We start from the raw sequence: 27,133 nt of genomic DNA on the forward strand, positions 1-27,133 counted from the left end.
GTTTCGTCTAATTTCTATGTGTATTGGGTAAATAAGTACACCATCAACTCAATGCAAATATCACCTGGTGCATTGAAAACACTTGCCTGCACTTTCAAACAGACCACAGGATTCTCAGCACAGAAATAAATACAAGGATACAACTTGGTAGCGAAGGGTACTTTTAAGAGTCTATGAACACATTGCTCAGAAGTTTGGTTTCAATTTATCCAGATTATCTCTGGTTCAGCTGTGAATTCCTGACTCAAAGTAGGCGGTTTCAAACTGCAGCACCCGGGTCGCCCTCTTGGAACCCAGGTGAGATTACTGGGTCATGAGGCAGGATGCAGCTTTCAAATAGCAGTCTAACCTACCTGTTAAATCGCCAACTTGGCAATTTAAGGGGGATCCCACCCATGCAATGACGTGGTGAGTGAGGCGTAGTCTGTAGTCACAGGCAGTAAAGTTCTCCTTAACGCCCACCACCCCCCTCCAGTCAGTCGCCCCCCCCCCACCGTTCCTGGCCGCCAATCGTGCCATCCCCCCCCCACGACAATGTGCTGCTCCGGTTTGCAGTGATGGTCCAATGCAGGAGTCTGGGAACATGGCCATCTTCCTTAACCATAATCTGCAGTGGTACCCACAGTGTGGGGGATTATGGGTAAGGAAGACGGTCATTGCTCCTGGTGCCACGAACTGGAGCGGCATGTTGCAGTAGCACAACTCGCGGCAGTGGCACATCACGCCCCCCCTCAATCACAGAGTAACCAGGTCTGCCATTTCTCCTTTCAAATCGCCAGAGGACGCGGGTAAGTTTTACTGGGTTCCCTGACCATCTCTGAGGTAGGCTTGGGTCCTGGTTGGGTTTTGACTGGGTTGACCTTTTCAAATCGCCATGCACCTGGGTCATCAACTGAGCAAATTGCCCTGTTAACCCCATTTTGTATGGTCATTTGAAAGGACCTAATGAGAGAGGTGGGTACATGGTTTCTGCTTGGGACCAATGCTCATCATTCCCAATGAACATTTTGAAAACTGCAAATGATTACGAATCACCATATTCTATGTTTGTCTTGAGTAATTCTCCCCATTCACCAATCGTACTTTAAGGGTAGTACAAGATCCTGCTGTACAAAATTGGTTTGTGTGAAACGCACAAGCCCAGGGAGGTTTTTTTTAAATCCATTCAGTCCAAAAATCCATAGCTTCTCCACATGGACTGTAATTCTAAATTTGAATTGATATTCTGCAATGCCTAGTTGCCTTCTTTCTTAAAATTCAGGAACCCTGGTTGAACCAGCAGGTTCAATTGTTCCAAGAAAAACTGGGTCTGAGATGTCATGTATTTCACAGGTGCATAGAGTTTAAGAAAGGAACATCAAGAGCGAATCAAATCATAGGGCTACTTATCAATAAAGATTTACTGCCTGCCTTTTGTGAAGCTGAATCACATCCTATGATCTTTGATTTAACCCATGTAAAAACAAACCTTCTGTGCCAATCTTTATAAAATGTGGAGGCTTTCCACAGATGTGGATAATTGGCTAATTACAAACAATTAAAAGACAATCTCTACAATGTAATGCATTTCTCTAATTGAGTTACTCCACATCTACATCACTGAACTGCTCAAGTACATTCTTTGGGCCAACAAACCAGAATAATTTATTAGCAGATGATTTGTATTCATCTCGCATTATGTTAATATTGAACCTTAATTTTAAACAGATTTAACTTTGCATAATTTAACATAAATTTTTGGAATAACATTTCAAAATGTCAATTATATTGAGTGAACAAATGTATCTTGTTTAAGGTTCAAAGCAGAACCCAGCAGGACACGGAAACATTTCAAATTTATTCTTTTCATTTTGTCTTAAGACCCCATGTTTTTGCAGCCTGCTAATCAAAGGAAGCTAAGGAGACCCATCTTATTGGAGCGTGCACGAGGTAGCTCATCACCAAGGAGATAAACCACTCTTTCAGCTCAATTTTAAAGCATGGGTACTCCCTGACATTAGATCCAAAGATCAGAGCTGCGAAATTCCTCTAGTCTAATCTACATTCACTTTTTGGGGATAATAGCATAGCCACATTCATCTCTTAAAATCATCTGCAATAAACATTGCATACAACATAAAAGGGTTAAGCGACAATGAGGCTTGTTCAAGTCAGATTTCACAAGACATAAAGATGAACAAACACGTACATTCACCAATTAAACAGACAGCAGCTCAGTCCAGTGTACTCCTCTAAAGCGTGGAAGCATAGATAATGTTCTTTACCTGGTAGTAGGGATAGAAGAGTGTACAAATTGCACAGTATGGTTCAGTTAGTGCAGCAGATCCATTAAACTTCCTTTCAGCCAAAAAGTTGTACGATCGACTTTGCCAAAGATGAGTAAGTGGTGCTTTCCAAGCCTCTGATTCGGTCTGATCTTCCTCACCGGAGAAAACGAGCATTTCTATGATGAGAATTGCAAACTTAGAATCAATACTCTAATCATTCCAGTTTTTGTAAATAACTGCCAGCATCTAGTTCCAAAATAACAGCAAATGAAGGCATGATTTTCAGATACTGTTATTTCACTCAACAATATGATATTGCTGTGCTTTATAAGCCACTAAATGGCAAGGCAAACATGGACTCCTTGGATGCGCCAAAACAATAGCACATTTGAAAAACATGTGAAACATGGTCCAAGTACACTGCTTGTATTACTTGTGAAAACTGGCTTCAACATAAATAAAATTACAGGAGATGTGTTTGGGTTATTGTTCAATAAATCATGCCAAAGTCAACATTTTTGTATTTCATGAAGAAATTACAAATGGATCCTGGTCAAGTTCATGGTTCAAATAAAAAATCAATTAGTAAGATACAAATGGACTTCCATTTCTGGTCGTCAGCGATTCAATTGCAATTTATTAAGTCACCCAAAATCTAATAATTCTCTATATTTTGTACTCCAATTTTAAAATTATTTCTTTGTCCTACATTATTTATTGCAGGTATGAAGTCAATTCCTGGAGCTTCTTTGAACTAGACAAATATTAATGACTGAACATCACAGAAGCTTGGATTCATAAAATGGAGTCCACTGAAAAGGACTGAGGGACTTGGAAAGAGAATGTCAGAGCACAGAAAGTCGCTGCCTCTAAAGGCAGCATAAAGAGAATCAATCAATGCATTCAAAACAGAATTGTATACGCACCTGAGAGAGAGAATACTTTGCAGAACTATGGAGAAAGATTGGGTGATTGGGATTGCTTTACAGCTTCCTTCTATGCTGTTACAATGTGATGAGAGACACTACTGCAAACTAAAGGAGAACATGTACAATGGGCCAGACAGATGATGTACGAGAAAGGAACAAAGATTGAAGATGATTTGAAGTCAAATCACCTTTATCATTCATGCCATGCTTGAGACTAGATAGTGTTTCTCCAGGACCACGGAGCATATTTACATAACTTTAAGTTAGGATAAGTAAGGATAGTGATAAATTCATATTGAGTTATGTTAGGTTTGCTTTGTTCATGAATGAGTGAGACAAACACCAGGCTGAGTCGAAATCAGGGTTCTTTGTTCTTTATTACCGGATTGTAACACTTGCGACTAACAAAGTTAGTCGGAGAATGCATTCTGCCGTTATCAGCAAAATGGTGATTTTTTATACCCTTGGATATGTGCTTAGAACATCATCATATCATTACTTGTCCAATGACTAAAACTGTTGCTATCCTTTCCCTGCTAGCTTCCTGCCTCTCAATCCATCAATGTCTCTCTTATCTTGTAAGTACAAGGATGCATTCACATCTTGTTACTGCCCTGTACATTCCCATCTCATGATGTTTTACCTAACAGGAGTACAAGGACACCTCCCCTTCTTGTTACTGCCCTGTACAGGGTAACTCCCTACACATTCCCATCTCATGATGTTTTACCTTACAGTTAATTATCTAGGCACAGCCACTGATCACTCGACCAGTAATCTAGAAATGAGTAAAAAATCTATAAAAAAGGTTCAAATTCAACCATGGTAGATGGCTTTCCTCAGACTGGTTAAATCTGATTCCAAAACCAACCATGTAGTCATTTCTCACCCCCTAAATGGCAAAACATGGTTGTACCATAACAAAAAGTGGAAGTGGAAAAAAAAAATCAGATGAATCTTGGTGTTGAACCCAAATAATGAGTGCAGAAGTGGCAGAGTTGTAGGTGTGCATAGAGATGAGGTACTAACTTGGTGAAGCTGCAACACAAGACTAAATATGAGTGAAAAACAGCATGTGACAAATTAAATCAAAGTTCTGCATTAATGCTACATCAAGTAACAAATGGAGATAAGCAACTCGAATAGTAATGTAAATAGAAGCAGTGGGCTAATCACCCCTTTTATACCTGTCCTATTACTTAGTAAGAACACAGCCAATTTTTAACTTCTGTAGGTCTTTCCTGAACTAAGATCACGTACTTTCTTTCTCAATATCTCAAAATCTGTCTATCTCCAAATTAAACAGCAAACTGAAGGAAGGGGTAGAGGTTTTTTTAGGTATTACGGTTCTGAATGATATTGATAAAACTGCAGCATATGCAACCATGATCACCCAGAAATGCCAAGTGGATGGTCCATCTCAGCCTCCAACCCAGATTCCCACTGCCACTGATGGTTGTCTTCAACAAATTCAAGTCACTCCACATCATACCAAGAAATTGCTCAAAAGACCTATGGGTCCATAAAGTTCTGGGTGTAAAACCAGCTGTGCATCCAAGCTGCAACTATAATATCATGAACCTGGCAATTACCAAGTTATTGATGACTGCAAAATGTTAAATTCTATTTGTAATTCCTCAGCAAAAATGCCTGCATTCAGAAAATCTCAGCTGTCGGTCAATAAGTACCATGCAACAAACTGTCACAATTGTGCCTGAACTTTGGGAGCCTAAACACCTTAATATTGAAGTAAAACATGAAAGCCTGCAGACACTGTGATTGCAGTAAAAGCATACAAAAGCGCTGGAGGAACTCAGCCAGACATGCAGCGTCCATAGAGGTAAAGATATATTCTCGACATTTTAGGCCAACATTCCAAGAATAGGCAAAGAACAGGAAAGGCATCAGGATAAAGAGACTGAAGACTGGCCAGGGGGAGGAATTTAGAGCAACAAAAGGTGTTAATTGGATGAGGAGAGATGAGAATTGTGATAAGAGACAGATGGAAGGGAGAAAGAGCTGGGGGAAAGGCAACAGGGTAGGTGGGGGGGGGGAAGAGGTGATTTAATGGAAACCAGAGAAGTCAGACGGAAGAAGTGTTGTCCCTCCAATTTACGGGTAGGCTCAGACCAGCAATACATAAGATCATGGCAAGACACGTCAGGAAGGGAATGGGATGAGAATTGATTAAAATAGGTGGTCACTTGGAGATCCACATTTTTGTGGCAGACAGAGCCAAGGTACTCAAAAAAATCTGCACCCAGTTTCTCCAATGTAGAGGAGACCACAAAGGGAACAGCAGATGCACTAAATGACCGCTGCAGATTTTAATATTGTTTCACTTGGAAGGACTGTTTGGGGTCTCGAATGGTGGTGAGGGAAGTGTAGGCAAATGGAGTATCTCTTGCTGACACAGGGGTAGGTGCCAAGTGGACGATTGGTGGGGAGGGAGGAGTGTACAGGGAGTCACTTAGGGAGTGGTCCCTGCAGAAGGCAAAGAGAAGAGGGGATATTACCATCTCACTCTCCTACAATCAATATTGAATTTCACGCTGTCTTTAAGGAGTTTGTACGTTCTCCCCATGTCTGTGTGGGTTTTCTCTGAGGGCTCTGGTTTCCTCCCACCATTCAAAATGTACCTGGGGTGTAGGTAAATGAGGTGTAAATTGGGCGGCGCATACTCATAGGCCAAAATGTCCTGTTACCATGCTGTATGTCTAAATTTTAAAATGTTTTAAAACTGAGGAGTTACTATCTGGGAGGATCTTTCCTGGACCCAACACACCAATGGAATCATGAAGAAAGCACGTCAGCACCTCTACTTCCTTAGAAGTTTCCAGAGGTTTGGTAATGACACCAGAAACCCTGGAAAATTTCTAGAGGTTTGGTGGAGAGTGTGCTGACTGGTTGCATCACAGTCTGGAATTGGGACACCAATACCCCTGAGCGTAAAGCCATCCAAAAGGTAGTGGACATGACTCAGGACATCACAGGCAAACCCTCCCCACTATTGAGAACATCTACAGGGAACGCTGCTGTTGGAGAGCAGCAGCAATCATCAAAAACCCACACCACCCAGCACACGCTCTGTTCTCGCTGCTGCCATCAGGTAACAGGTATTGGTGTCACAAGACTCGCACCACCAGATTCAGGAACAGCTGCTACCCCTCTACCACCAGACTCCTCAAAGACAAACTCAATTAGAGACTCATTTAAGGACTCCTACTTGTGCACTTTATTGATTTTCTTTTTTATTCTCTGTATTGAACAGGCAGTTTGTTTACATTCATTATCCATTTACAATTCTTTATTTGTTTACATGTATACACTGTATACAGTTTTCTTGTGCACTACCAATTAGTCGTAATTCTGCCACGCTCACAGGGAAAAAAATCCCAGGGTTGTATGTCATATTATGTATGTACTTTTGACAATAAATCTGAAACCAGAAACCCAAATGACACCTCATGAATCCAAAACGAAGGACAAGGATCTTAGCTGGTTAGCAAGTTCTCCTGCACATCACACACCATCCAGACTTGAAAATAAATTGCCATCACTATCACTGGCTCTAAATTGTAGAGCTCTCTACCAAACTACACCAGCCTCAGGAGATCTATATCCATTAAAGAATGGACTGAACACCATTTTCTTCGACAATCAATGCTGGCCTTGCTCATGATATTTTACCCAAAAATGAATAAAACTAAATTCCAATCATGTTCATTTTCAAACTCATTTCACATTGTTTTTAAACAAGTGCCATTTAAAGAAATGCTTCTATCTACCCCATTTGTGTGTGGCAAGGTATCAGCAGGGAAGAGGCAAGATTCCATCTCCTTACCTCATTAATATCGCAAGTGTCAACTGTGGCTCAGGTGGAGCATTCATTCTCAAATCTGAGTTTGTGATTTTAAATTTCAGTCTAGAGTTTTGGGCACAAGATTCAAACAGACACATCAGTGCTGTGTTGTTATAGATGTCTTCAGATAATAGAATAACACAGTCATTGTTGGAAGATTCTGATGTTAAGCCCTTGTAATTTCTTAAATGCAAAATTACCTGTGGATGTCTAGAACAATCAAAGTAATTCAGCATACTCCATCTCTATCACATCCCTGCTGCCATTTCACAAAACAATATGGCTGAGAATCTTGTGTTCCAGATTTATTAGCCTTCCCTCTCTAAACCCCAACTTTTTCTTCAGGCAATTCAGTAAAGCACATGTAATGCACCTGCACTCAACCAGCCTCTGAACTGCAATCTAAAACTGACAAGCAATGTGGTTTTACATCAGCATCAATATCCTGACAGCATAATTCTCTGGAGCTGACAGAAAATCTTCCTCGACTAAGTAAACCAATTTTCTGTATCTAACCTGTATCAAACAAAACAAAATAAATTTTGTAATGTTTCAATGGAAGCATTACAAGCAAGTCAATCTTTTCAATGGCTGTGAGGAGCAGAAATCAGAAAGACCTGTGTAAAATTACCCAAAACATTATTTGAACTGTTGGCATCAAAGATACTTAAAAATACTTATATATGGACTTTACAATAGCACAGATGAAATAGAAAGAAAACTGGAGGACAGGACAGGTGGAATAATAGAGCAAGAGAGAGCAAGCGGGACTCCAAATGAAGTCTGAATGTGGACAAAGGCAGGTTTAGATTCACAAACTCAGCTGACCGCAAGAGTAGAAGACCTTTTAAATAACAAAAACATCAACTTCCATATTTATTATTGAAACTTATAAATAAATGACAGCTGAGTTACATTGCTGTAATCTAAACTTTGTAGTGCTCAATTGCTTTATTTTACATCAGGGGAGACCAAGATTAAATTATAATGTTAAAGTCACTCGTTGTTTATTGTTATGTAGTGTGAAATACTTCAAGGGATTTTTATTTGAAGCATGGCTTGAAATTGGTGAAATGCAATACAATACATGATAGATCACAATTGAAAACCCAAGGCATTGAGTCTGAATTATTTTGGATTTTCTAATGGAACTGATGCCAACTGCAGACCCCATTTTCCTGACTATTCTCATATGATCTGCCAGAGGACAAAGCCTGTTGACGTGAAGCTCTTTCTCAAAGTGTGGTAATCGGCTCACAGTTATGTTTGAATCACCCAGAAGAGTTTGGAATGACAGCTACTGCTGACCTGCTCAAAGTGACTTTGAAGGCAGGTAATTGGAAGTCATGATCCTTGAATCAATAACTGTCTTGAAGAGCAAAACCATAGGGAACATGACTACAACACTGACAGTCTGTCTCTAAATCTGCCTAATTGCTTTGATTGCCCATAGAGCTCTTTGGCAAATGCCTGCCTGCATCCTGTGTTGCAAGTCAACCCTAGACTTTGCTAAGAGACACAAAGTAAATCACCTCCAGGATTCAAACCTCTCTGAGTGTGAAATACATTTGGATGTTCAATTTCTATTTTGTTTTAACAAGGGTGTTTTAGCTTCTTTGTGGGTGACCCTTGACCTGAGAGCACCAAATGGATTCAAATCAGCTGAGAAGGACATAAAAAAAAGAAAACAGATAATGATAACATGATCAAGTGTGGGTATGAAGCTGAACAATTCTGCTACTTATTACAAGAGCCAGGCTCAATTTTATTAATTGCTCTACTCATAATAATGATTATAGACCTTCCTCTCATTTGCCTGATTCTTCCTTATCCTTCTTCTAGCACCCACTGCTTCAGTCTTTAACACCAAACTAGTCTTGCTAAATGACTTGTAACATTACTGTCTGGCACACATGGAACAAATATTCATTGCCTGGTCTTACAATGTGTTGGCACAAACTGCTTCATCTATTGGTGAGTTGACTGGGCTTCAGCCAATCAATTGAAAAACTCCTGCAGCCATGTCTTGGATTGGGATGATTAAAAGTCAAAAATCACAACTACCTTAATTCATAGAAGGTATGAATCTTTTTTTCCAGATACATACCGACTTCAGTTTTACCAATGCCCCTAGATGTCAAATTCTATCTTGATATTGAACATAGTCAATTTCACCAATCCAACTCTTTGACGAAGGTCGTGCTGAGGTCTGGAGCCAAGACACCCTGGGGAAAAAGTGATGCTGGCCATTGACGAGAAGGAAAACTGGTGAATGAAAGCCAATTTTATAGCACTTTCATGAAAACTTGCACCGACAAGATTAGATTAACTGAGCAGCAATTAACTGGATTGGACTTTTCCTGCACTTGGTGGATACGACATTCACAAGCAATTTTCCATTCTTAGGAGCATGCCAGTATTCTAGCTGTACTGAGATAGCCTGGCAAGAGGCGTAGGGTCTGGAGCTTGACACCTGTCAATCCCTCCAACCATTGAATCTGCCATCACTACCTCTTTATTTTTCTCTCTCTTCTCATACTGAGCCTTAAGAGCCAGACAGTGCCAGAGACACTGTAGCTGTGACTTTCTCCTGGTCCATCATCCCCACCAACCCACCCAAACAGTTCCCAAAGTAGTATCTTTGTTACTGAGGGACATTGGACACAGGGGTTCCTGCCCTCTCAGGCTACACACTCTACCTTTCTAGGGTGTTACCCAGATCCTCCCTGTCTGTACCTTTGGTGAGATCACCTCACTATGGATCTTATCTATTATGTCCTCAGCGTCCCGAATAAACCATTGTACGTCCAGCTGCAACTCCAGCTCCTTGATCTGGTCAGTCACAAGTTGTGGTTGCATGCACTTCCCACAGGAATTGTCAGGGACATTGGAAAATCTCTTGACTTCCCACGTCCTGAAGAGCAGTTCGGATATCCCTAACTGCCATAATGCCTGCACTGACTGTTAAAATCAGTTCCAACAAGTCGAATAGTGCAGGAAAAGTACAAAAATACAGTGCAGGATATAGAAAATTGAACAGCTAAAAACCAGAGCAAGGGCATCATATTTTGCAACTGAAATATCAGTTGAAGAGTCTAAAAATTCTGAATAGCCACTTTACATCCATTTCGAAACTTGAGCATTGTACAGGGCCAAATAAAATCAGCAGTACGATTGGTTCTTTCAGAATGGGGGAAGAGCAGGCACTGTGAATTAATTCGTGCTAAGATGGTCTTCAATATTTTGTGTAGATTTCCTTTCAGATTGTGTAACCCGTGAATTGGGAATATTTTTGTGGTAGTGGAAAGTTAGAAAAATTGTTTTTCATCCATTACTTAGCCTTCCTCTCATCTATCTGATTTCTCCTTATCCCTCCTCTAGCACCCACTGCTTCAGACTTGAAAACAAACTAGTCTTGTTCAACTACTATCTGGCACATGAGGCACAAATATTCATTGGCAATACACTGATGCATTTCATCAGGACAAAAACAAATGGTTTTTGACAAAGGGTCAAAATTCTGCTCCTCTTTCCACAGATCTTTCCTGATCCGCCAAGAGTTTCCTGCTTTTTATTGAGATTTCCAGTATCTATAGTTTGGTTGATTTTCATAACTGTTCATTCAATCTTCAATGTGACAATCAATCTTCAATCTATGTTGGCACACTTCTCAGATTACTCTGAACTCTTGTGCACACACCCCTGTCAAACACCTTCTGGAAATCTACACAGACTGGCAGTTCCCCTCTGTTGAGCATATGTTACACCTTCATAGAACTTTTCCAAATTTATCAACACGAATGCCATTTCATAAAACCACATTCCTTGGTTTTATAGTATGAAACTGGTCTAAATTATTATTCCTTTTTTGAAACAGATGTTAAGCCTAGAAGCCAAATGATTCCTGCTTTTTGCCTCTCTTCGTGAACAAGGGAGTCATATTTGTTGTTTTCCAATCTGTTGGATTGCTTTCAACTTCAACCAAAGGCTTTATTTAGGTACCATCTTCACAGCCACTTACCTTAAAATTCATTGTGTCCTAAATGCTATTAGTTCACAGGATTCCTTGATTCAGATCTGTGATATGTGTTTATAATTGAAAATTTGTCCATGTGCCCCAGTGATAATAATGTGCATCTGTTCACCAGCAAGTGTTGCTGTTCAAATACAAAATATGATGTCTATGTCAAATAAAATTTCTTATTCAATTGTAAGAAAGCATAATTTCCTACAATATACATCTTGGAAATTTAAGAAATTCATTGATATTCAATGTTTATTAGTTCATTAATTTTCTACTCCTTCCCAGAAAATACAAAACTACTTAATTTGAGTCCAAAGTAATTGCTTTGCAAACATTAGGCTGGCACATCATGCCAAAATTTTTAAATTTTAAAAATGAAAGCATTTTACTCTCTCGCTCTCTTTATTTATTGCATTGTTAGATATTTAGAAAACCTCTGGGCACTATCGAACTGCAAAATGCCCTACAACTGATCTAATTAAACAACAAAAGTAGCTCAGGATTTATCGGTGGTAGAGAAACTAGCAGGCTTGTTCCAAAAGCAAATCAAAATTCCATATTTTCACTTTACATGGATTTAGAAAGTAAGAAACATGGTTTGATAGAGTGTTGGAAATGAGAGAGTTAAACTTCTAAATGTGCTACAAGTCCTTTGACATTTCAATAGTTTTAAGAGAATTTAGGAGGGAAAAGTAAACATGCATTTTGGATGAGTAATTTGTTTTCTTTAATAGAACACATAAAATGAAGAGCATGAAACTGAATACAGGATTCCAGCCAGGGTATTCAGTCAACATTCCTGCTTTAATGAACCTATCACTCCCTAAAGGCATACATCATCTCTTTAGTTCATGTATAAAAATCCATCAAGATTACTGATGAACACCACAAAGGACCTACAAGGACTGCTTCATTATCTGACAAGTAACAGTAGCAATCTGAACTGAACATGATTGCATTACGAGAACAGTCACAACAGAACACAAAATTCAAATTAAACTTTTCTTACTGTTCATCCCATCAAACCTTCTTCAAATAGCTATCAGACTTCTATAGTTTGGTGTTAGAATATAATTAAAAGTGTGACTCAAAGACGTGTAGCAAGATTTATCCTGTTATAAGATATGTGCCTGCATTGTTTATTTTGTGGTTTATTGAGGTTCTTACACAGGTATCACTTACAGAATGGTACTCCAATTGAAGGGTGGTGTTCACTGGATTTCACAGGGGACCCTTCTAAACTAATTAGGGGAACTTATGCTTTGTCATTTCCCTAACCCACTCTGTAGCCGCCTTCAGGTGCTCGGACACAGATAATGTGCCGGCAGACGCGGCTGGGCGAGGGCAGCTGGGATGTTGAGTTGGCCGCAAAGAAGACGGCTTTCTGTCACCTGAACGCAATGGCTGAAGGAGAGACACGTCCGAGCAAACGCCAGCTCCTGTGGACTGTGGCCGTAGTCCCACTGTGGCTTTCAGGTGGAATGGGGGATTCTCCGAGCCGCAGAATATACCTACAGGAGGAGGGTTAGGTCAGTGCTCATCGGGGGCGGGTTCTCCACTTTCAGGTGGCCACCCGACAGCCTCTTTAGGGTAGAATAGGCGGCTTTACAGTCAGGTATTCTGGCCACCTGAAAGTGGCTTATGAGCCAATCCAGTTCACGCAAATGTGGTTCCCTGCCTTTAAAATCTAATCCCAAGAGTTTAAGATGAGAAGTGGATTGAGTAAATACAATGCTAGAAAGATTTTCCGAACGTCTATACCAACTCCTAATGGATTCACCGATACACCCTTTCTTTCTCTTTCATTTTACTTTCATTTAACACAAATTGAGTAAAGAAATGGTGCACAAAAGCATGATCCCAAAGCTTTTATGATTATAGCTCTCACAGAAGCATAGTATACCATTTTAATTCACTGGCAGAATTTCCTGAAAATAAAGGTGCACCATTATTACAGTACAACTTGTTTAGCAATATGCCATGAAGTGTAAATTTCCACTGCTTTACTCACACAATTATCATCCAACATTTAGCTACTCCATTATTTAAGAACTTCATTCTGTCTCCAAACTTGCCACATAAAGTTAACACTTATAATTGATGATTTAAGGATCATTTTAGCAATATTACATTTGTTTACAAGGCTCATCTCTCTGGGCCTGTAAAATGTAAATGGCTACATGTAGTAAATTTTCATGGATTAAGTCACCAACTTTTTGTTTTAACTACTCTTTTTCAGTGCTTTTTCTTCTCAAAAAAAATCTTTAACCTCTTTATTTTGTTTTGTACCTCTCCTAATTTCATGCAAGACAAAGATGAAAGCCTTCGGGCACCATAGTTTTTTTGTGCCTTTGTGTTTTCCTTTTTTTTTTCCGACTTTTCTGGAGAGGGCTGGAGTTCACCGTCCGGCCACTACTCCATCATGTGACTCCTCCCGGGGCACCATAGTTGAAGTAAAAACACAATGCTGGAGAATCCCAAGCTGTCTGTAAGGAGTTTGTACGTTCTCCACATGTCTGCATGGGTTTTCTCCAGTTTTCTCCCACCATTCAAAAAAATGTACCAGGGTGTAAATTGAATGGCATGCACTCGTAGGGCCAAACTGGCTTGTTACGGTGCTGTATGCATAAATTTTTTTAAAACACACAAGGTCAAACAATGTTCTTTATGTAACAAAGATAAAGATACATTACCAGTATTTCAGGGTTGAGCCTTTCATCAAGGTATACGAAAAAAGTAGGCAGGTGCCTGAACAAAATGGAGAGGGGGAGGAGCAGTCGCACAGGCAGGAAGCAATAGGGAGCAAAGGGAGGGAGGATACACCAGCAAATGGTGGTGGGCGGGGGGTGCAAGGGATGTCTCTGTGAATGGAGAGGGAAGGGGGGTGAAGAGCTGAAGGAAAGAAGACAGAGTAGCCCCTTTTCCACTGGCATCCCAGTTAAGGGTGGCCCAGTGGAAATGGCACAAAGGGCTTCCTATCCTGGGACAATGCACAGCCAATTAACTAATCACTTTTCCTCTGAACACCTGGGATCGAAGCGTTCTACCTTCAAGTAGAAGCAGATTACTTTCTACTGTCCCTTTTCCATTGGTTTTATCAGCACATGGGCATCAGCAAACGCCAGAGATATGAGTTGGGGTAGAGGTGGTTAATCCCCGGCTAGGATTATCTGACATCGTTTGACGCCAGTTTTTGGACAATGTTTTGAACCTTAGCACTGTAAATTCCCAATTAATTTCTGGGACAGGGTGCCAGTGGAAAAGAGGCTAGTAAATGGGGAAGGGAGGGAGGGAGAACAGAGAGTAGACTACCAGAAACTGGAGAAATCAATGTTAATGCCACCAGTTGGAGAGTGCCCAGGCAGAAAATTAGATGCCGTTCCTCCAATTTACGGGTGGTCTTGGTTTGAACCCCAGCATTTTGTTTGGGCTGACTACCTACGTTCTGCTCATACCTTCTGCTCAAGCCTGAAACGTCAGTTATGTATCTACATCTTTGCTACATAAAGTACATTGTGTGCCCTGCTGAGTTTCTCCAGCATGGTGTTTTCACTTGATTCTATTCAATTTCCTTCTCTGTCATTCTTTAAATTTTACTCCAATCTCTCTAGTTTAATTTTTTTTTAAACAAAGCCTTTTGCTGCCATTACTTCCATTATCACCTGCAATCTCAGCAAGTTACACTGCAAATTATACAGTGACTGAAATTACATCTTTGGGTACTAATGGCACATGCAACATCCCAGCCAGGAAGGACATGTGCCATTTCCTTTACAGCAAGGTGATTAAGCAGGCCAGAAGGACGGATGCAAGTTCCCAAGTACAACTGGAAAATTCAAAGGGAAAAAAAAATCAAAATCAAGAACTGTCCTTAAGCAATTGTAAGAATCACACTGACACTCCGAAGTTAAAAGTGAAATTTTACAGAGTTTTAAAGAAATGCAGAAGAATGGGATATATCATGACAGACCATGACAAACTGAATGGCTCCTCTGATCCTCTAAGCTGCCTTTGGTAATTTCTTGAAACATTTGAAAAGTTCTGATTTCTATTTTAATTGCAGGAGATAAAAGTATCTTTCAATGATGCAATGAATTTTTTTTAAAATGAATGCGCTGAGATAATGCAGGACAAATGAGAAAATTGTGTACTTGCAATCTAAGTGATGGAAGGTGAGATCTTTAAAAAAAAACAACTAAACCAAAACAAGAGATAGAGATCAACTTGTGAATGACAGATGGTAGTCTACCTCATTCTGGTCCCCTTCAATCTGACGCTTGTAGTACTGCGACTATACACTCTTCTAAAGGTCAACTTTAACATGGCAATTGCACGCTTTAAAGCAAAAGGTCACCAACCTGTTGACTGAAAGGGAAAAAAGCCTCTCCTCTGCATTTGGGTAAATTACAAATGATGAAAACCAGAAAGCTGACATTTCCACCACAAACAGCTGCAAATTCTCAAGATGCATGATGTCTAAAATTAGTAATCATGCTCTGATTATCTGAAGAACTTTAACTTTGAGCTCATGGACTTCCCACTTCAACTATCACTGCAAACCAGTATAAGGCACTATTAATTGCTATTCCATTCTCCTCATATTCTCCTCATATAACTTATAAAATGCAGATATGAAATAAAATTGCACTATATAGAGATGTATTAATATACCTGCTGCGTATGCACTCGCACAATTAAGACTTGGAGACATGATGTTTTCTCAACCTTTACTTCTAATAGGCTAACATGGCTACTGACACACAGGGTTATGTATGGAAGGGAGACATCATGACGTCCACGTCATGATGTCCAGCAGAAGGTGGGCTTATACCCAACACTCTTCCCTTCCCCCCCTCCCCCGCCCCCGCCCCGTGCAGTAAATGCTGACTGGGCCCCTTCAAACTAATAAGATTACATTGGGCCCAGGACTACAAGTGAGAATTAGAATACATCTCATGAGTAATTATAATTATAAAAGGCAAGATATTTAACAATAATCAGGGCACATAGTCCTTAAAGTGTTCAGGTGGTCTTCTTTCTCTTTTGGACCACCTCGGCATGGTTTACTGTGCCAGTCCTTGCTTGGGACCCGTGGATAGTCGAGTCAGCGGCGACTGCCTGTCTTCGCTTCCCTCCTGGCTGCATGTCTCAGTTACTGGACTCCTCACTCGGCTTGAAGAGTGGGATGGTCGGGGCAGGCCGTGGCAGGTCGGTTCCACCTCCTCCAGTTCATGGACCTTAGTGTCAGTCAATACTCGTAATTGGTCAATGTGTCGCTTCTACAATCTGTCCCCCACTAGAACAGTGTATGAGCAAGGGCTCAATTTTTGAAGGATTAATCCTAATTATCTATAATCTTGTATCAGAACTCTCTCGTCCACTTCCAATGTTCTAGGTGAGGTCTGTGGCGATGCTGAATTTTGCAATCAAAGACCCAGATCTGGATGAACTGTGGAGAGCCCGGTCCACAGGTTGCAGCCAAACATTACTTCTACTGAGGTGCGTTTTGTGGTAGAGGGCGGCGTGTTCCTGTATCCCAATAGGAAATCTGCTATTTTGTGTGTCAGGAGGCATTTAGAAGTTTCATGATTCTCATTGCTTTTTTGAATGTTTATACAAAACATTCTGCCTCCCCATTAGTACTCGGTGATAGGGTGCAGACAAAATATGTCTGATATTGTTATCGCGCATAAATGTTTTAAAAATGTTCTGATGTAAATTGAGGCCCATTGTCCATAACTAATTCATGAAGCAATCCGTAAGTGGCAAAGATAATTCATAGACAGTTAATAGTGGGATCTGCTTTGGTATTTTTCAGCTGCGAAACTAATGGCCATTTGGAGTGTGCGTCCATTATTAGGAAAGTCTCACCCATGAATAGTCCAGCAAAGTCTACGAGAATCCGATGCCAGGATTTGAATGGCCATTTCCATGGGTTGGCTTCATGGGATCTTACTTAATGTTCCCTCTTTTCAGGTTTCCTTTCTGATCATCTGGGCTGTAATGAGCAGTTGTTGAAGTAGTTCTTGGTTGATAGACGCTGCCTCTGCTGTCCATTTTATAATTTCTTCTAGCTGTTCTGTCTCGGGTAGTGGCATGCGTGATAAGGCAACTGCATGGCTGTTGAGTATTACTGGTTTATGTTTTAACATAGTTATACACCGCTAGTAGCATGGCCCATGTTTGAATTCTTCAAACCTTCGTGTGGCCCAAGGATTAAACTAAGAGGCTTGTTGTCTGTGATCAGGGTGAATTTTTTTTCCATAAAGGTATTGGTGGAATTTTTTTTTAAAACACCAAAAATTATTGCCAATCCTTTTTCTAGTTGGGCGCAATTGAGTTTACTTGTGGTTAATGTTTTTCTAGTTGGGCGTAATTGAGTTTACTTGTGGTTAAAGCATACGCTCCTAGTTGCTCACATTTTTCTGTGATTTGGGATAATATCGCTCCTAGTGATTGTAGTGGATCAGCACCTTATTTGTTGACATTAGTATTTCTTTTAGTTGATTGACTGTGTTCTTGGTTTCTGTGTTCCAATACCATGTTTGATCTTTCTTGAGTAATTGGTTCAGCGGGCTGCATAGTGTAGACATATTAGGGATATGTTTTCGGTAGTGATTAATAAGTCCAAGGAAAGACTGTAATTCCAATTTGTTGGTTGGGTATGGGGCCTTGCGAACGGCTTCTGTTCCTGCTGGATTCATTCGCACCCCCTCGTTATCGATTGTAAACCCAAGATATGTTACTGAGGGGCACATGAAGGCAATTAAAACCTTTTCAAGGTTTTGTAAGGTTCACTGATGTTTCAGCCCGTGATGATGATATCATCTAGGTCAGGGGTGTCAAACTCAAATTCACAGAGGGCCAAAATTAAAAACTTGGACTAAGTCGTGGGCCAAGCTAAATATTTATTGCAAATTTTCAACAACATCTGCATGTTTTCTCTTCTTTCAACATATGTAATGTTAAACTTTTTCTTATTTAAAATAAATGTTCAATAATAGTTTTGGTTAAACTCTTTCCAGAAGAAGCATTAACAAATGAGAAATAAAATATTTAACAAATAATATTTCTCTATAGCCTTTAAGCTCCTTTTAAATGTATTTTTTTTCACAAGCCAACAAGTCAAAAAAATAACAACTTGCTTCAATGGCAAACAGGTTTGTCTTTTAAAATGATGAACATATAGTCTCCCTCCCACCTCTCTTGAAAGGTCCTGTTTTCTGTCTTTGGTTTGGCCATTTTTCGTAAGGGGTTTATTACACGTGAGTTGGGCGACAGGTCACAGATGCTAATGAGAGTAAACAGAGGAGGTGGGGGCGATTAGCGGGCTGACGAGCCGGCGCCAGAGCATTTGCAAAGCATTCTGGGGTTTGTTGTATTAGATGTGCATGTGCTATACTGGCGCGGCAGCCAGCGGGCCAGCTCTAATACATAGTTGATATGATCTTGCGGGCCAAATATAATTGTATCACGGGCCAAATTTTGCCCATGGGCCTGAGTTTGACATGTGTGATCTAGGTCACACCCAACTGAGAGTCCATGTAGTAATTTGTCCATTGTTGCTTGTAAAATTGCAGGTGTTGCTGAAATTCCACAAGGGATCCGTTTATAGGTGAATGGTCCCAGGTGGGTATTGATTGTCACATATTCCCTCTATTTTTTTTTTGTCCAATTCTATCTGTTGATATGCTTGTGACAAATCTAGTTTTGTGAATTTTTGCCCTCCGTTTAGTGCTTGGAACAATTCTTCTGCCTTGGGAATGGGATGTTCGGATATTTTGATGGTGATTTTATAATCGCCAAAATACAAATTTCACAGTTTGCTTCTCGTATGGGTACAATGAGCGCTGCCCAATCTCTGAATTGTATTGGTTCTGATATGTCTTAGTTCTAATGAGTCTGTTTAATTCAGCCTCCATTTTCCCTTTCATAGCAAATGGGACTGTTCTGGCTTTGAAGAATTTTGTTTCTGTATTATCTTTTAATTGCAGTTTGGCTTGAACACCTTTGATTTTCCCCAATTCTTGTTGGAAAACCACTGCGTGGTTGTTGAGGGTTTGGTTGAGTTCTGCTTGGGAGGTTTACATTCAGTATTGAACTGATTTCCAGCCAGTCTAGGGGAATGTGTTTGCCAGTTGCATCCAAAAAGTGTTGGCCCCTGGGTATCTACGACGTAGAGTGTTTTTGGTTGCTGTTGTTTGCATTGTACTTGGACCGTATATTTTCCAAACACTTTGATTCTGCCTCCTGTCACAGATTTTAAGAGTTATTTTAGTTGTTTTTACCAGAAAGCGTGGTAGCAAGCGTTCCTTTACATGTAACGGCACTAGGGACACCTCTGCCCCGTGTCTAACTCCATCTTCAAGGGGGTGTCCATTTATTTTTAGCTGTATAAAGATTGCAGCATTTCCTACATTTATTCCTCATATGTTTAATAGATCAGGAGCTGAAATTTCAGGAGCTGGAAGGTCAGCCATTGGGCTGTCATCATCATCACCACCCCCCTCCCCCCCCCTCTCTGCAATTGTTTTGACTTTAGCTGCCTGTTTATTTGCAGGCCACCTGTGCTTTAGAAGCGGACATTTAGCTTTGATATGTCATTCTGTTTTGCAATGGCTGCATTTAGAATTTTTGAAGAAACAGTTCTCTGGTCGATGTTTGTATTTCCCACAATGGAAGTTGGCGGGAAGACCTCTCAACCAGCAGACCCACATCCAAGTTTTTATCTGCCATTTCAGAGCTGCAGGCAGTTCAGTATGCAATATGTAATGTAATATCTTCATCCATTCCTAATAATTTTTGTCTTGCTTGCTGATTTGCCAGCTCCATTACTAATCTGTCTCACAGTGTCTGATTTAGGAAATGCTTGACAGTCCTCCGCCAGTTTGTGCAATGATGCCAGGTATTCACTTACTGTTTCTCCTGGTCCTTGTCTCCTTTCATAGAATTGTTGCCTTTCTGCCATAACTGGTGGTTTGGGGCTTAAATGGTTCCTTAGAGCTGTGCATAATTCATTGAATGTTTTTGTCACTGGATCCTCCGAGGACAGCAAAGTCTAAAGGAGGTTGAATATTTTGCTGCCCATTATACTGCCACAATATTGTGGGCTATGCAGTAGTAGTTAAACTGCTCGATATAGTTATACTAACTTTCTTCTACTTCGTTGAATTCCCTGAACTTTCCCTCTGCCATCTTGATGCACTTTCACCTTGATCTTTTAGCGGAAACTTGTTGGGGTTGTTAGGTAGTCATTTTCTACCTTTCTTCTATTGTTTTCTTTCTCACGGTTGGTGCATGGAGCATGTGAAAGGTTCATTTTATTCCTTGTCGCCACTGTTGTGTATGCACTCACACAATTAAGCAGTGTGTGCTTTCTCATCCTTTACTTCTAATGGACTAACATGGCTACTGACACACGGGGTTTTATATATATATATATGTATGTGTGGAAGGGTGACATCATGGAGTGGACTTCATCATGTCCAGCAAAGGGTGTACCCAACAATACCAACAGAAGTTCATAAAATATAACAGACAGAAAAAGAGAGCCAGAATATTTTCCCAGTGTCAAAAAGGACATGCATTTGAGGCAAGAGGTTCAAGATGTCCGGGGCAAGTTTTATTTTATATGCACACAGGTTGTCAGGTGCCTGGAATGGGCTGCCAGGGACGCATGTGTTAGCAGATACAACAGTAGGATTTAAGAGCCTCTTAGACATAATATGGACGGAAATGGAGGATTAAGTGCAGTCAGAGAGATCTAGTATATTTAGCATCATGTTCAGCACAGCTTTGTCGGCTGAAGGACCTGTTCCTTGACTGTACTGTTCTACATATATTAATATCATTACACTTCAAGAAATTACTCAGCTAATTTGAACTCTTCCAGAAACTACCAACCATCTTTAACACTCTCCTTTTACCTTTCTGATATAAAGTTTTACTATTATGAAACACCTATTCTTTGTCCTTTTTGCTTTCTGATATAAAATTTTTCCTTTTGCTTTACTTTATTTGTTCCAAAAAATACATCTCCAAATGCAAATGCAAAACGATTCTTCTGTAAATGGATGACAAAAAAAAAATCACAATTTACAGAGTGTAGGATTACAATGGAAAGGAAAATCAGTTAGGCTCAAGGAAGAGCTGTATGATAGCACTCTTATGAGGTTTATTCAGGAGCCTGATGGCTGTATACAAGAAGCTATCCTTACATCATACCTTCATACTCTTAAGCCTTCTCTCTGATGGGAGAAGAGGGTGTGCCCAGAATGTAATGGGTCTTTCAGTATACTGACTACCCTGCAATTTAGCATTTTTAAATCATATATCAGAGCTCATCAGTTAATTGTTCTCATAAGGACCTTTATATTTCAAGGCTCTTCAAGTCACTTTGGGAGTAATCGTGGATTTTGAAAAAAAACTCAACTGCTGTTTGAAAGGCTGGCCATCAAGCACACCTTTACAAGACAATTGAACCATATGGTCTTGTTTTTTTTAAATTCATTATACTTTTGTCATTCATTAATTCATCCACTAATGTCCAATGCATTGTCTTACTTAATAGCACTGACCCAAGTCAGAAGATTGTGGATTTAATCACTGCACCAGAACTTGTGCATAATAAAAGATGGGTTGGCATGCAGTACTGGTAATGAGGCAGTGCTGGTCTGTCATATGTGCTGCCTTTTGGGTGTTATGCTAAATTAAGGATCCATCTGAGCTTCCAAGTAGATTTAAGGGCCATAGCTCTATTTCAAAGAATAGGAGGGAGTTATCCTCAGTGGCCTGGCAACGATTTATCTTCCCTCGGTGAAAGAGATTATCTAGTCATGATCATAATGTTTGTGGGAGCTTTGTACTTTAATATAGAAAATGTGGCATAGAATTTGCACACAAAGTACTTCACTGTAGAATGTTTCTGGAATATCTTGAAAAAGATATGGGATATCTGGGAATTCATAATGATCTTTCTTTGCACAGGCCCTTAAAAAACTTCTTTAATAATGGTTAATCTGCAATTATACCAGTACACATCTTAGATCCATAAATGATGTGTACATGATACATCATACTCACATAACAGTCCAAACTATGGAACTAAGAGCAATAATGAGAAAACCAATGACTTGACCAAAATAATGAGGATTGAACTACAGCATTGATGAGCAGCAACATTTTCAGTGCGACCTTGAGAATTATTAAATAATTGTTATAAGCTTGGCTCCAAACTAACGTTCCCTCTAATTTTTAGAAGCCAGTGTGTGCAAATATTTTCCTATAACAAAATTATGTGCGCAGTGAATGCTTATGCAAATGTAAACTTGAAATTGTTTCAAGATCATTTTGGCACAGCCTATCTCTCATGGCTAATAAGACTGTGTTGGCATGTTTTAATATAAATAATGCAAGTGCAGTGGTTAAAATGTATTTCATGTTCACAATCAGTCTGTTTGTTGCTTTGTGGTTTTGTTTAATATATTTTTATGCTGTCTCCTAGCAATACCTTTGAGCCAAGGTTATAGCTGGTTTCTAGGCTTGTTTGAGAGATACATATTTTTAGCTTTGTTTTTTTTTGGTTCTGCAAAATAGAGGACACAAAACATGTTCCAGTATTATTCTATTGACCGTCTAACAATATTTTAATGGCTTGTAACAACATTTAACAATTTATAATAACTTTAACAATATTTAATATAATTTAATAAACTTTGGAAAACTCAATTTAATGTTAGTATGAATTTGTTTGAATGAGTCATAGAAAACAACCATTTTTTTTATCCTCCAAGTGACTATAAAGGGAAGTATTCACTACAATTAGGTCAATAGGAAGTTGGAAATTGGATTTGGAATTTGAATTGGACCGATTGGCCTCTGTTCAGAACTCATGGAGGAATGATTGTCAACAGCAGCATCAAGGCCATTGGAAGTGGTAAGCTTACTTCAGTATTCCTTCTGTGTGTTTTTTGCAAGTTAGAACACATTTTGGAGAAACTGCTGCTTGTCCTTTTAGGACTCTTTTGGAGTCATTGTTGTGCAATCTTGGTGCCTGAAAACAGGCAGATAGCTGGATGGACAAGGATAATGTGGCAGCTGCCACTGAAGCTGGTGGCTCCGAGGAGCGACGTATCGAGAAGATGACGGTCAAGGAATTTAGAGAAGAATTACAACATCGGGACTCAAATACGTGGAAACAAAACTGCTCTTCAAACAAGAATGAAAGAGGCAAGAGAAGCAAAGAAGGGTTTGGCTGATGAGGTTACAAACCCCACCAAATTACTGAATCAACAGAACCTATAAGATGTGTCACAGGATGTTGATGTGGAGGATGACCAAAAAAGACTGGAGACAAAGTCAGATATTAAAGCAACATCTGTCATACTGGATGATATACTTCCATGTAATAGTGCTCTTGAAGCAGAGCAAGAATTGATTCAAAATAAATTGGGCGAAGACGAGTAGGAAGAGCAGCTCAGGAGGAGACAAAAGCAGCTATGAATGGAAAAGGAGCTACAGGATGAGGGAGGAGGTGAAGCTAAAGATGCAAAAGCATTGTCTGGCACCAGAAACAAAAACTGCTATTAATAAGGCCAAGACGAGAGCACTAGAAGGCTCAGAGGTAAATTATCGAAAGCGTTTAACATACTAAGCTGGTGATAAAGGACAACCTTGACGAGTTGATCGAGTTAACTTAAAAGATTCCGAAATCAAACTATTCGTCAATACTCTAGCTACCGGTTTACTATATAGAGCCCTAATCCAACCAATAAAAGAAGGACCAAACTTAAATTTCTCCAAAACTTTAAACAAAAAATTCCATTCAACTCGATCAAATGCTTTTTCTGTATCTAAGGATATCACTTTCGGATGATCTAAAGATTGTTTGTGTTAGTGATTGAACTTTTAGCACATTTGAAAAGACAAAATACACAGATACAAGGTATGAAAGTTTTAGATGAGGAGTATAAAATTAATTTATTTGCTGATGACGTATTGGTGTATTTAACAAATCCAGCTCAGTCACTTTTGTATTTGAAAGATATTCTGCGTATACAATACAATATGGATGTCTTTCTGGATATAAAGTTAACTGGGAAAAAAGTGAAATATTTACCGGTAAGTGAAGGAGATCATTCAGTTTATAAGAATATTATTAATTTGAAGTGGACTGATCGAATTAAATATCTGGGTATAATTTTGAATGTTAATTATCAATCTTTATATAAATTAAATTGTGCTCCGTTAATGAAAAAAATTAAAACTGATTTGATTAAATGGAAAGATTTACCTATTAATTTAATGGGAAGGATAAATACAATTAAGATGAATATCTTTCCGCGTATACAATATTTGTTTCAATCTATTCCGTATTTACTTGATAAATTTTTTTAGAGATTTAAATAAAATGGTTAGGGAGTTTTTATGGAGGGGTACATTTTCGAGAGTAGCTTTGAATAAATTAACTTGGAAATATGAGTTAGGAGGATTACGTTTACCACATTTTCAAAATTATTATGAGGCAGCCCAACTTAAATTTATTAGTTCATTGATGGATTTGTATGGCCTCCTAGTTAGGCTAAAATTGAGATGACAAGTATTTCTGAATTTGAAATACAGCAATTTTTGTTTAGGTGGAATATGAATTTGTTACAACAATATAATGTGCCTATACTAAAACATTTAATGAAGTTATGGATAAAGAAAAATAAAATGATAGGTTCTAGAGGTAAATTATTGGCTTTCACTCCATTGTATAATAATCAACTTATTTCTTTTTCAATACATAATCAAAGTTTATTGCATTGGAGATTGAAAGGTGTGAAAATTTTGGGAGATTGTTTTAAAGAGGGTGTTTTTATCTTTTAATCAGATGAGGGAAGATTTTGGTATTGATAAGAATTCTTTATTTCTTTATTATCAAATTCGATCTTTGGTAAAATGTATGTTTGGTAGAGATATGATTTTACCTAAAATGACTAAATTTGAGACTTCTCTTATGAAGGTAACAGAGAAGGATTATATTTCATTTATGTAACAAATATTGCAGGATGGTATGGATAAAAAGGGTTGGGATAGATATAAAATTAAATGGGAAGCAGATATTGGTTTTACTTTTTCTGAAGAGGATTGGTTAGATATCTGTTACGATAGTGTAACTAGATTGATAAATGCATGTTATGCAATGATTAATTACAATTTTTTACATCAATTATATTTGACACCTGAAAAATTTTAAAAAATATGGTTTCAGTGAATCGGATTTGTGTTTTAGATGTGGTGATACGGTTGAAACTTTTTTTCATGCTGTTTGGTCATGTATACATATACAATCTTTTTGGAAAAAAATTCAATTGTTTTTAGAATATCTGTATAAGATTAAAATAGTTTTAGATCTAACAGTATTTTTATTGGGTAGTTTGCAACCTCTGAAAGGCTTGGGATTAGATAAGTTTTCAGCTTGCTTTTGTACAAGCTTTATCCTTAGCGAAAAAATGTATTTCTAGTATGTGGAAAGATACAAATATGATTGATATTAATAGTTGGCATAATGAGATTAAATATTGTTTAATAATGGAAAAAATTACACACGATAATTATAATTTTTTTATTAATAAGTGGCTGTTATACTCAGAATATTTAGATTTCAATTTATATTGATTAGATTTTAATATGTATATTTAACCTTTTTTTTAATATTCTTTTTTTTTATGGCTCGCCTTAGGAGAGTTGGCTGAAGGGGGGGGAATTTTTCCTCTTTTTTTTATATAAAAAATGTTCATGTTTAATTGCTGTATATGTCATATATTATTTGTTTTTTGAACGAATAAATAAAGTTTTTTAAAAAAAAGCATTTAACATTATAGAGTCACATTTTGAGGAAGGACAAGAAAAAAAGAAAATATTTAATACCAAGGAAGAGACAATGCCATGGTTACAAGATATGTATGTAGCCAAACAAATCATGTTAAGGCACACTGGTGCCAAACCTCAAATCTCAACAATGACCACAGTGGACAGAGATGCGAGCCAAATATCATCTTTCAAGGCAGAGTACTTCATGCTCCCCTCAGGTAACAGAAATTCAGATGAACAAAGTAAAATAAGCTCAGGCATGAGAAGGAAAGATGAAAAGGCTACATTGTTAATCCAGTTACAATCTCTCTCTTTTCTGCCCAAGAGAGAGATTGAAGTTTTTAAATGGTGATCCACTTCAGTTCCCAGCGATCATGAGAAACTTTGAATGCAGTATTGAAAGTAAGAGCCAAAACTCAGAGGATTGTCTATACTTTTTGGAACAGTTCACGAGTGGACAACCACAAAAATTTGTAAGGAGTTGCCATCATATGGGCCAGAACAAAGGATTTGAGAGAGCTAATGAAACATTTTGGCAACAAGCATAAAATTGCTGCAGCTTATATACAGAAGGTTCTTTCATGGTCGCCAATAAAACGGGATGGCACTGAAGTTCTACAAGCTTACGCCCTCTTTCTAAGAGGATATTGTAATGTCATGACAGAGATCGGCCATCTACAGGAGCATGACATGTCAACTAATATGCTAATCATTTTAAATAAATTACCCTACCGGATGAGAAAACTGCAGAGAAGTCCAGTTGTTGAATACCAGAAAAAATACTATCAAACGGCTACTTTTATGGATTTGGTTGAGTTCATTTAAGGCAAGTGGACATTTTCACTGATCCAGTGTCTGAAAATATCAAAGGCACTCAGACAGTAAGCAAAGAAGTTGGTTCAAATCATACCCTCAACCAAAATTGAAAAAAAGTACAGTTGGCACCAGTGTGGAAGTTGTGGATGAAAAAAGTAAGGAAAAGGAAAGTTTGCCTGCTGTGAAGAAATTTTTGTTCTGTTCTTTGCACAGTTGAAAATTTGCTTTTCTGAAGGAAAAGAGAATATATTTTGGTTGTCTGTATAAAGGACACATCAGCAAGAACTGCAAAAGATGAATAAGTTGTAACATATGCAGTCAAAAGCATCCCAAAATGCTACATATCTTCCAAGCAAAGAAGAATCCAGAAAAGGAACAA

General features: G+C 38.8%; 1 protein-coding gene across 2 annotated transcripts in view; it reads right to left on the minus strand.

Annotated features, from left to right (window-relative positions):
* LOC138759023 (lysine-specific demethylase 4B-like) overlaps positions 1-27,133 on the minus strand; it is a 445,720-nt gene that overhangs the window by 87,590 nt on the left and 330,997 nt on the right. For both annotated transcript variants that reach the window (XM_069928806.1, XM_069928805.1), the window contains exon 13: positions 2,265-2,443. In XM_069928806.1, the coding sequence (XP_069784907.1) occupies positions 2,265-2,443 (179 nt within the window). The remainder of the gene's footprint in view (positions 1-2,264; positions 2,444-27,133) is intronic.

This window comes from Narcine bancroftii, chromosome 3 (assembly GCF_036971445.1).
Source record: "Narcine bancroftii isolate sNarBan1 chromosome 3, sNarBan1.hap1, whole genome shotgun sequence".
NCBI lineage: Eukaryota > Metazoa > Chordata > Chondrichthyes > Torpediniformes > Narcinidae > Narcine > Narcine bancroftii.